Here is a 12,459-nt window from a genome sequence, read left to right as displayed (position 1 = left end):
TAAGGATCTAAGTAATTTGACTAGGCTTCAGAAGCTTGTTTGAGGCAAGGACAATCTTTTCCTAACCACCTCACTGTCAGCTCCACTTGGTAAGTAACATTTATCAGATCTCTGACATCTTCTAGATGAAACATTACAGTTTACTCAGTGTTGTGTCAGATCAACTTCGTATTCAAACCTTAGTGTGGATGGTAAATGCTTTAAGACAGCCAGGTACTAAAGCTTCAGGGCAGCTCTGCTCCTTATCAGAATACTCTAGAGTGTAATTTTCTGAGTTACTAGATAACAAGTACATTCTTTCATAAAGTCAGTTTATTAGAAATAGTCCTTCAGGTTATATATATATATATATATATGTTTCCACATAATGTAAAACCTATCTTACAATTTCCTCTTATATTCAGTTGCTAATACATGTAATACCATGTAGTTTTTTAAAAAAACTAATTAAAGTCACATTATTACTACTACTAGTGAGAAGAAGGAAAAGTTATCATATATTGTTACTTGACCCAGAATGATCCCATAGCTTTGCTGGCATTCTTTACTTCTAACTTAAGGTTTTCAAATTTGCTTGCCCTTAAGAGTTCAGGACTGGTTAGCCTTCTGGGCAAAGAACAATCATAATCAGCACTGATTCCACTTGAGACAAATGGAAAAGATGATGTGAAACTTTTGGTATGTGAATACAGCCAGAGATTGAGGTAAAAGTATTTTAAAAAACAAATGACAAGGGCCAGGGTTATAGCTCAGCAGTAGAGTGCTTGTCTAGCATGTGTGAGGCACTGGGTTTGATCCTCAGCATCACATAAAAATAAATAAATAAAATAAAGGTATTGTGTCCATCTACAATTAAAAAAATATTTTAAAAACAACAAGGTATAATACATAGTGTTAGTTTTAGTTGTCAGGTGTTAAAAGCTAAGCTTGGGAAATAGAAAAACAATGCACATTATGTATTGACCTGAATTATCTTTTTATTCTCAACTGAAGTTCAAAGTTTAGCAATAGTCTACATGTAATTACTGAGTAGCAATTGAGTTTAAATCCTCACCAGAATCATGCTGCTGCCCTCCAGCTCTGATCTCGGGGCTCTCATGATAAAAGCCATCAAGTCCTCTGACTGGGCTGGAGGCTGCATTCTGAACATGCAAGTTTCTAACGGTGGAAAAGTAGTTAACTGGAGAATAATCACAGAAGGGATTCACTTCTTCATGGTACCGTTTGATCCCCGAACTCATGTATGGTTTCAACCACTCCATTTAAACAGATCACTCTCTCAAGATTCCCAGAACAGTTTAAGAAATTAAAGTTAAAAATCTCTGAATTCCATATGTCTTATATAATTTAAGAAAACATCTTTACTCTCATGATCCAATGTAAATTTTGCAAAGAGTAAGTTAGTTAGTAAAGTGGGGAAAGTCTATAGAGGAAAATTAACAGCTTTAAATGAGTCTGAAGACACCTAACCAAAGTGATCCCAAGCTGATGCACATCTGCCTGGCTTAGGGATGCTACCGTGCTCCACCATCAGGATGAAGTCCCCTAAAGCTGCCTATGTGTGACTCCTCAAATATGCCTTGCTAACAACACTTTGTTGGTTAAAAGGCAGCATTGATTTTCACATTTATATTCTTCCACGGAATAACAGAAGTAGCTTAAGTTTTAGTGTATTTTTCTATAAAGTTGTTTTTCTTGTGAATTCAAACAGCAATAATGACTATAAACACTAACTGGCTTTCCTCAAGTGGTAGTCATATAGTCATCTAAGCCTTTATTTCACTCCATCCTCCTCAATTACTGTTTTTAAAGTTGCTCAGTGGTGACAACAGGCACAGCTAGCTATCCCAAGGCCTTACCTTCTTAGTCCTAGGTGTCCTCATTTATGACATTATGCCATTGGTCTACCTAGATGACCTTAACTCTGCCAGTCTTTACGGGTGGTTGGGAATATTCAGATCAGTAAAAACAAGAATTTATAAAGATTCCCTTTAGGAAGTATGTCTGTAATGAACACACAAACATGCAGACCTGTTCTTTGAGAAGGATCAGCTACCTAACATCAGTCACCTTGCCCTTTCTTTGGATTCTTTAATCAGCAGATTAAGAATAATTTCATAATTAAACCCACCACATTTTTACTGTGGAAAATTCTTTTAACTTTTATTTTTCGGCACCAAAAGTGAGTGTATTCTGTCACAAGGCTGGTGGGGTGATGAAGATGATCCAATCTCAATGCACACAGAAGGAGCATTTCATATTAAGATGGAGATCAGGTCAATCAGGCACTTTCAGCTGCAGTCCTGATTCTGGAAACACTGTGCTTCTTTGCTGGTCTAGCACCGATCCTTGGCACACCTGAGGGGCAACTGCTATTCTAATACTAATCTGGTCAACAATATTCAGGGCCAACTCACACTGGGAAAGAAGTACACCTTCATAAGACAACCTATGGATTTTAGTATGTAAGAGTTTTAGTTGCCACAACTAACTTTTTAATAATTTAAGCAAATCTGTTGGTACCCAAAAAAAAAAAAATCACTACTTGACCAGTGTAGTTCCTATTTTGGTTAAGGTTCACACATGTTCTACAGAACACTGATGGTTATTAAAGGCCAGGGAAATTTGTAGAGAAAGGACATATTTATCATGAGAATTCTTAATCAAACAAACTGTAAAAGGAACCCCAAAATAAAACTACTACTTACTCTTACCTCTATTTCCACCATTTCACAAGGTTCACGTTAAGCAACTCAAAACATAGCACTCACCACCTTGACAGCAGCACAAAGGCCAATGGAGAACTTGTGGTATGTTCTTTGGTGGGTGTCCTAATACCTGAGAAGCAAATTTTTGCTGGTTTGTAGGTGTGTAAAAACTCAAACATGCAGAATTTTGTGGACCAACAGGGAAAAAAATACAAATTTAAATAATCAATACATTAATATTTTTCAGAGTATTACTCTGTATTTGATGTTCAAGTTCATGCAAGGTATCCCCAGCTCCTTAGACTAGACAGCAAGGTATAAGTCACCATTCTCCTCTAATTTCTGAAATAATTTTAAACTGCGCAATCCAGATTCTCGCTCTCCATTTTTCCACAAAATAATGAGATGATCAGCAGAGCAAGTCACAAGTCCATGATCTTCAAAGTACAGAAACATCTGTAAAGAAAATTCAAACAACTGATTAAAGGAACTAAGAAGAAAAGAGGCTGATACAAGAATAGCATGTACAAAATATACCTTAAGACTTCCTTGGATTTGAATGTAAAGCGCTTTGATTTTCATGAGAAATTTCATTTATAAGTGTTGGTAACAGTTATATACAAATACAATCACTAATATTTTAATAGTCAGAATTTTATTAATATTGCTCAACTACAGAACTATAAGTAACAGATATTTTTCTAAAGTGAATTCCCAAAGTATCTTCTAACTTTATCATAATCTAATTCTTCAAGTATTGATTTTAAGATTCTCTCAGGTACAGGTCCTGCTGTACCTGCTTTACTTAATCATTATTTATGTACCAATGGCTGCTGATAAAGTGTCTGAATTCCAAATTTCCCATGGTAAACACTGATTTTAACTCTATGACAGTGGATAGACTCAATCTATCCACAAGCATTTATTAAGTGTCTTTGGTATGTTTATGGTCCCTACCCTCAAGAAAGTTCTTGAGGGAAAACCAAACCTTAGCTGAAACAATTAGGGCACAAAAGAAAAACTCTGTAATGGGATACTAAATAATGTAATACAGACTATAACATGCCACAGAAACTTTTAAAAAAAGGGGAGATTCAAAATAAAACTGAGGTTACAGAAAGCTTCAGGGAAAAACTCTGCAAGGAAAGGGAAGAGGTGTGTCCAGGGAGGGAAAAGGCTGGAGGTGGAATGTGGATGAAAAGGCAGCATGAACACCGTGGATGGAGGGGGGTAAGTGAACCCATGAAAAGGATGAGGTCCTTGAAGGCAAGAATGAAATACAGGAGAGGAACAAACATTAAAGAACCAGAGAATGAGAGTGTTCTCTAAAGTAACATACATTTCTGAAGACAGCAGGATGAGGCCACAGGTGAGAACTCATAGACATATAGGAGTGAGGAGGGAATTATATAGGCACAAAATCCATTAAGAGACTGGAAAAGACAGAATTGAGTACACAGGTAAAAGGGGTGGGCCAGAAAGCAAGGATCAAAACATAAAAGTGATGAGGAAATTCAGGAGACAGCTCCTACACTGAATTTAGAGCACTAAATTCTTATCAATGAAGCCAGGGAGGCTTTTTAAAAGCACTGAAGTATGAACACTTTCAGGAAAATTCCTAAGAATCTGACTGACTTATATTATGACAGATGTGCCATTTTCAAGGTCTCCTCACCACTTAAAATCTTTAACAGGTCCCTACTACTTTAAAAAACAAAGTCTACACTATTCAGCCTGACCCAGAACTTCTTTCTCAATCTTCCTCTCACACTAATATCTGTTTGTGGGAACTCAATGCTCCTGCACAGCCAGTCTGCTCCTTGCCACCAAGTAAATGCTATCTTTGCCCTTGTCTACCACATGCCACGTTCACCACCCCAGGCTACAAATGGATGCCCAAGCAAAAATAAAGTAAAACAAACAAAAAACCCCAAAATGCAAAAAAAACTAAAAACAGAGCTACCTGGTAGAGAAGAGCAGAGGGAGCACACAGTGACAAGGTTATAAACCTACCTAACCTTCAGAGTTCAGCTCAAGTGTCAACATTTATAGGATTCAGCAAGAAATGTTCTAATTCCTGAGTATTCACTGTCCACTACTCATCTGGGTCCATCATAAGCAGTGTAGATAAGACAAAGCCTTCCTGTCTACTAGAATATAAGATCCATGAGGGCAGGGACTATATTTTATATTTCTCTGCAAACTCTAGTGTCTAGATAATCTAGTATTAATTCCTGATAAGCAGGAAATGCTCAATAGCCAGTGTGCTGCTACTGCTACTCCTAATTATGAATGTCCATTTGGATGAAAAATAATTTGTTCCTCCCTAGCTATTAAAAAAAATTTAGGAAATTCATTACTTAGGGTTCTGCTTACGTAGTTATGGTCACAAATTCCAATTACCTCCTTTTCTTGACTGATCTTATTCCTCCATTACAGGCAATCATGCCTGTAGTAAACAGTAATGTGTTTGGATTTCCATAGGTTAGAATTTCATTTTTTATAATTTTCAACTATTTTCATATATGCACAATGATTATCAAGGTATAAGGTTTTATAAAGCTAACAAATTACTGTTCATCAGAGAGGTGAAAGCAGTGCTTTGCTCGTGAATTTGATAGGTCCCTGTGTTGGGGGCTATGCCATGCGGACTACACCAAGATGGCACCTGGCAGCCAGCCAGAAGTTGTTTTGATCACATTGGTGGTGAGGAGGTGGGTTAGCATAGACACACTCAAGTGCTTTATCATTGGCTGTATTCAAGTGAGTCCACACACACAACGCGTGCACATGTGTTCCTGAGTGCTCCTGCTCGTGCCTGCTCGTTTTGACCTTTGCTGTGATTGGGCAGTTGGCTCCTCGCCTGATCTTCGCTTAACTGGCATGGCCCTACCCTCTGCCTCCTGGAGGGAATATAAGTGGGCAGTAGGCAGAAGGCAGAAGGCAGAAGGCAGATGGCAGATCGCAGATCGCAGAGCGGAGGACTAAGAACACACCTCTAGGTCGCAGATCACAGATCGCAGTATGCGGGACGCACCACTAAGAAGCACCTCTGATAGACAGCACCTTTAGCACGCACCTTTAGTTTGCAGGATGCAGGACGCACCTCTAAGAAGCAGCAGCAGAACTCTAAGAAGAAACAGATCTCTGAAAGTGTAGCAAGCCTCTTTCTCTAAAACTCCTTCTCAAAGCCTCCCTTCCTCTAAAATCAAGCAAGCCTCTTTTCCTCTATAAGCTGGAGAATAAGCAAGCAAGCAAGGAAGCAGCTCAGGAATAGAAGTAGTTTATTTCCAGTCCACCTCCGATAAATACCCGCGAGATTGTTGCTGCAGGCGGTAATAAATATCCGCAAGATTGTTGCTGCGGGCGGCAACATCCCTAAAATTAGATTCTACTAAGTCCTTAACTCCAGACATTTAACCGTAAACCCTACACCCACTGTGTTAACTCCTATTACACATCTATATTCAACATTATTCACGTTGCCTCATTAGTCAACCATCTCTATCTCACAAATGGTGACCAAGCTCATTCTTAAAAGCAATACTTATTTGTTCAAATCCTCTCTCTGTAAAGGAAGAGGATTAACTACCCATACCTATCCTATTCCATGTTCAGATATAACAAAAACCCACAAAAGGAAGTACAGGTCTTTCTGAGACAAAGTGAATGTAAAGAGCAGTGCAAGGCAGAAGCAAGGAACCACGTGGACATTGCACCCTACTGAAAGCAGTACCTCCACAGAGGATGAATGTCCAATCAAATCGCCAATAAGCTCCAGTGAACACAAAGTGGCATTTTCTTGTTGCTTTTTAACAGGTTGGCTGGCTTGTTTGTTCACTCTTCCAAATCCCCACATATTAAAAAATCCTAAAAAAAAAAAAAAAAAAAATGCAATCAATTGTCATTTCTAAAACTACTGAGCTTTACTTACAATAATAATATTAGACCAGAAAAACAGAGACTGTTTAAATGCAAAGATGTTCCACTCTTACATTACCAAGCAGATAAAAGCACTACACTAGGGTCTTTAAAATTCATTATTTTATTTCATCTTTTTTAACTGACAAGGTTTGTTCCTAATTTCTTTTTATTGCCCCTACTCACCCATTGATGAAGGTATATTAATATATACACACAAACACAGGTTAGGAAAGAGAAATAAAAGGCTTGAATAACAAAGTCTAGTTAAAAGAGGACACAATTTAGACCAATCAATAAAATGCAAGGAAAAGCAGTGTGTGTGTGTGTGTGTGTGTGTGTGTGTGTGTGTGTATGTGTTAAACACAATACCCTGGGACCTCAGGTAAGTCAAAAGAACCAGAGGAAACTAGAGGAACCAGTATCTGATTTCTAATCAGCATTGGTAACTAATTCATTCAAACATCTAGCGTTTAATTTTTCAAACTGAACACCAAAAAGTTAAGAGCTCGTGAGGTGATCACAAAGAAAAGTGTTTTTTTCCATAAGTGAAGTTTGAAGTTAATGATAATGCTTCAAGACTAAAGAACACTTTAGTTTGACAATTGATGGTAAAAATTTTGTTTGTGCACCAATCAGAATTACAGATAATATAAATTAACTACTAGAAAATAACAGTTTGCCCACAAAACATTAAAATTCCAGTTGAGATAAAATAAAGATGGAGTTCTACTGTAGGGCAATATTAAGAAGTAGCTCCTTGTTTCCCATTAGCATATACTTCCTGTAAACATGTAATGCCTGTTTAGAGTACATTCTATTATTTCTGTGGCTTTGCACAATCACCTTTCTTCTGCCTGCCATATGAGAAAGGAGAGACAGAGGAAGGCTACCTTTTCAGGAAAAGACACACACCTGTTGGTACAGGTTCAGCTGTGAGCTGCTGTTTTTCTCTTAACTCCCAAATGCGTACACTGCCATCTTCTGAGCATGAGATTAACTGCCTGTCAGAACAGAAAATCAGTAATACAGAGAGAGCACCATGGAAGACCAAATGCTGAATCTACAATGGAAAAAAAAATCACTGGAGCCCTCAACTGTTTTGGTGGGGGATTTGTTTGTTTGTTCCAGCTCTTGGCAGGAGTTCATAAAAATCACAATTGAATGTGGCTTTACAATGCAAACTAAACACACACCAGGAAAGGCACACATATACTATGTGACATCCACTCAATGCTATAAATTTATTATGTCCATTTAAAAAATGCATCTAGGAGGACTGGGGATGTAGTTCAGTGATAGAGCACTTGCTTATTAGCATGTGCAAGACTCTGGGTTTGATCCCCAGAATGGGTGAAAAAGACATTCAGGGAAACTATGTATTACATTTTCACAATATCCTGAGCATCTGTATTCAGGGTGCCTCTTACTCTAAATATATCCTGCATAGAAAATTATGCTATTGCCTTCCCATAATTTCATCCCTAGAAACTCAGCAGCCATAGCTACCCTGAGAGGAAAACCCTCACTTCGAAGCCTTAGACAATGAAAAGCCTACCACTTAATTCTCTTTTAAAATCTTTTTTTTTTTTTTTTTTTTTTTTTTTTTTTTTTTTTTAGTTGTAGATGGACACAAAATCATTATTTATTTTATTTTTATGTGGTGCTGAGGATGGAACCTAGTGCCTCACATGTGCTAGGCAAGTGCTCAACCACTCCCTACCATTTAATTCTGATCATAAACACATAACAACAAGGTGGGATTATAGAAAATATAAAAAGGAAAATTAGTATGTTGTTAAATGCCACAGTCTTTAAACTTGTTAAAAAAAAAAAAAAAAAAAAAAAAAAAAAGAACCAGGAGCTGGAACTGTAGCTCAGTGGCAGAGTGCTTGCCTAGCATGTGTGAGGCACTGGATTTGATCCTTAGCAATGCATAAAAATAAATAAATAAAACAATTATTAAGAAAAAAAAACCAAATTTTAAATCATCTCTTTTTAGGATGAAACTCAATGTAATTCACTTGAACCTTGGTTCCTGTAAATAAACCCTTCTTTAGAGACAGCCATAGGGCATTCTCCATTACCAAAAGAACACAGCAGGTTAAGCCACAGAGCCAGGTAACTTGGTCAGTTGAGAAATTACACTGGCAGCCTTGGGAACCGTGACTTACTTTCATCTACTGCAGAACAGATGGCACTTGTACCTGTTTGGAAGTTTGGCAATGTGCAAGACATTGGAGTCATGTGCAGTTTTCTGGCAGGCAATCACACGCTTCATTTGAAGGTTATACACATATAAACCCCTTCCAACTGCAGCAAATACATTCTAGGGGGGAGAAGTTTAAAAAAAAAATGGGCATAAAACTAATGCGTAAGATTCACAGTCCTCGTGTGACAGCAAAAAACCACGGTTACCTTCCCTGTTCCCAGCTTTCAGCCCAAATTACTGTTCTGCCCTCTGAAGTTCAAAGCGTCAAAGCATGAAGCTTTCCTTAGTGCTTGGTACTTTGATGCAACTAATACAGAAAAGCCTTTGCATAACATTACTTTCTTCCTCTCTGAAATGTGAGCTCAAGGAAGGAGCTATGGCTGGCAGCCTGGCCTACCAGCAGCCTAGGTTTCTATCTATGTAACACTTTATCCTTGGGAAATTACTTAGCTTCTTTTGCCTGGAAAATGTGAGCAAAATCACTTGCACCCCACATCTTAAGCAATAAGGGACCTATAAATGATTGAAAAAGCATATGCTATACTTTTTCTAAGTATAAGATCTTCTGAAGGCTTCACAAAAAAACATTTTTCTATGTAATATTAGAAATACCTTTCTACTAAACAATTTTAATTTTTTGAAAGCATTTTTGCCAATGTTCACCTCACTTCAGCCTCACACCATACTGTTAAGATAGGAAAAGCATGCATTATTGCCATTTTCCAGATGAGCAAGTTAAATTTTTAAAAAGTTTAAAATCACGCAAGAATCCAGACACAGACTCAATATCAAAACCAAGGTCATGTTATTCCAGTTTCTTGCTCTTTCCTCACACCACACCACCTAGCTTCTGAAATTATTTTTAAGTTACTAGACATCAGGTAGCACTTGTCTTGGAATCATTCATTCTTACTCACTGGATACCTCAAGAGGCAGACCTATCAAAAATTCCTAAAGATTTCCTCCCTGTTTTCAACCAGAGACCTTGAGCCCTCCAATCCTACTTGTAAGGCTACAAACACAACTCAGACCTACACTAGCTGTACCGAAGCATGTCCCTAGGCTTCCCAGAGTCTAAATGTTGAATGATCCCCTTGACTCTCAGGACCAAGTACTCTGCTCTCAGTAATGCAAGTTGAGACATGGTGCCAAGCACACCAAAGGAAACAGCTAGCCAAAGTGCTAATATCCAGAGCCCTAAGGATTGCATTCAATGCTAAACCCCCATAGACTCATTCTACAGATCAGGAAGTACATGGAGTTTAAGTGATTTATGTAAGGTCATGAAGAAAATTATAAACATAACTAGAGAACTGCTGAGCTTTGGGGTAGCATCTACTCAAGAGAGACACACTATCAGTCATTCATCATCAACAGCTAATAGGAGATAAAAAGAACCCCCAACAAAGGAAGGAAAATTGGGCAAAATTGAGTAAGGCTTTCTCAAGCATTTATAGCAGTAATAAAGATCAATCAAAAAATTTTAAAAGGAATACAAAATGAAAAAAACTTTTAAATACTAAACTTTACAAATGAGAAAAAATACAAAATTATATATAATTTTAGGGCTATAACTCTAAGAAATCTTTTCTGAGACTTTACTGTTTTATCACATAAATGTGTTTTTTTTTTTTTCAAAATTAAATTGGGATACATAGAAACTTAATCTTTAGTGTACATGTAGTTTTTTTTTTTTTTTTTTTTTTTGTGGTGCTGGGGATTGAACCCAGGGCCTTGTGCTTTGCAAGGCAAGCACTCTACCAACTGAGCTATCTCCCTGGCCCTGTTCATATATTTTTTTACCCACTTTTATCCTATTCTTTTGTTTTTGTTTTTAAAGTAAGAGAGATGCAAAGAAAATAAAAGTCCTTCCACAACTACTGAACTTTTAAAATAACAACATGTATGCAATCAGAAATAAAGAGACAAAATAAAGTAAAAGAAAAGCTTCCTCCAGTCCCTCTCCTCAATGTTTACATCTCTGTGATTATGTTTAGACAAGTAACTCTCCCTTTTCTGAGTTCCTAAGGCTAATAGATCCCCACATCCTCACCCCCAGTACTAGGGAGTGGCAAAAAGCTATCACTGAACTATATTCCTGGCCCTTTTTATTTTGAGACAGGGACTTGATAAATTGCCCAGACTGGACTTGAATTTGTGATCTTTCTGAGCTGGAATTACAGCATAGGTCACCACAGACATGTGTTTGTTTATTTTTGTCAGATCAGAGCTAAGATTCAGAAATCCACTGGTACTAATCTTTTATAGCACAAGTGCTTCAAGAACATCAAGGTGTAATGTATGGACAGCAGCAATTAATCAATTACCTTGCCCAGATGTCAGCAAACTAAAAGAAACATTGCTAGAATTTTTACTTTTTACTTTTTTACCCCTCTAGGAAATGTACCAGAATCTTCAAAAGGATTTTTAGTGTCCTGAAAACAATTTTAAGCATTAACCTCAAATCCTATGGGATTATTTACTCCAACACAAAATTTTAATAGGGTTTCTAAATCTGTAGTCATCTAATCACTTCTTTGCCTGAATATTAGGAGCAAAGATTTAAAAATGTTTTTTTTAATGTAAGTGGTACAATCCTTGTAAAATATTAGACCATTTGAAGGGTACAAATTGAAACCATAGGAATGATATTTTTATGTTCATTATGAGACTAAAATTTAAAAATCAGAAATTGGGCTTATTAAAAAAGTTAATAGATAAAGTATAGAATTTTTTTTTTTACCTCTTCATCACATGTGAAATGATGAATAGAAATGTCATTTTGTTTTTGACAGAGTTTTATTTCTTGCTGGGTGTCCAGTTGTGGAGATGGGTCCCAGAAGTTGCGTTCATAAGCCTGCATGGTCCAGTCAAGGACATCCCAGATGATCAGCTCTCCAACATGAGAGCCCGTGACAAAACTCTTATCTAGGCAAAGTTCACATATACCTAATTATTAATCATTTTCTCTAGGCTAAAGGTAAAAATTAATGGAATACTTAGTAATAATAGTCTATAAAATCACAATAATATTAACAGTGAGATACCTAGACAAGCCAAACAGAAAGGTTAATAAAATAGAATAAAAAGACCAAATTGACTTAAGTTTAATTACTTAGTATGTGATAATGATTACATTACACACTGGAATGTTTAGTCAAGTTTGGGAATAAAAATAAAAGAATCTTACCTTGGAATGTATACCAAAATAAGTTTTGAATAGATTAAATATTACAGGAACTTGAAGGACTGAAGAAAATTAAGATGAATAGTTTTATGAATATGAAGTGGTAAAGGGCTCTAAAGGAAGAAGGGTGGGAATGGGGGGAGGAGATCTAAGTAAATATCTTCTTGATAAGAGGAAAAAAAATGAACACTTAGATGGCAAAAGCTGGAGAAAATCTGAAACTTACATGTCAAAATAGGCTTACTATATTTGGTACACAAGGAGTTCTCAGAAATCACTAAGAAATACCCCAGCAGAAAAACGTGTAAAGGAACGAAACAGGAAAACAAGTGATCAGTAAATATGTATGAAAAATTTTAAACTCCTTTAATAATCAAAGAAATCTAAATGCAACAAGAAACCACTTATTGACTTGCAAACTGGAAAAGTTA

The 12,459-nt window shown here is 36.8% G+C and overlaps 1 protein-coding gene across 1 annotated transcript in view; it reads right to left on the bottom strand.

Moving 5' to 3' along the window:
- Nucleotides 1-2,903: 2,903 nt before the first annotated feature.
- Nucleotides 2,904-12,459, bottom strand: part of LOC306663180 (WD repeat-containing protein 41-like) — a 45,190-nt gene continuing 35,634 nt past the window's right edge. The window contains 5 exon segments of the mRNA XM_079143582.1: nt 2,904-3,164; nt 6,445-6,578; nt 7,545-7,633; nt 8,837-8,958; nt 11,585-11,769. Coding sequence (XP_078999708.1) covers nt 3,012-3,164; nt 6,445-6,578; nt 7,545-7,633; nt 8,837-8,958; nt 11,585-11,769 — 683 coding nt within the window. The 3' untranslated portion in view covers nt 2,904-3,011.

The sequence above is a fragment of the Sciurus vulgaris genome (genome assembly GCF_902686455.1).
Source record: "Sciurus vulgaris genome assembly, chromosome: 6".
NCBI classification, from domain to species: Eukaryota; Metazoa; Chordata; class Mammalia; order Rodentia; family Sciuridae; genus Sciurus; species Sciurus vulgaris.
Note: the sequence above shows the minus strand (reverse complement) of the source record. Positions and strands in the feature narration are given on the sequence as shown.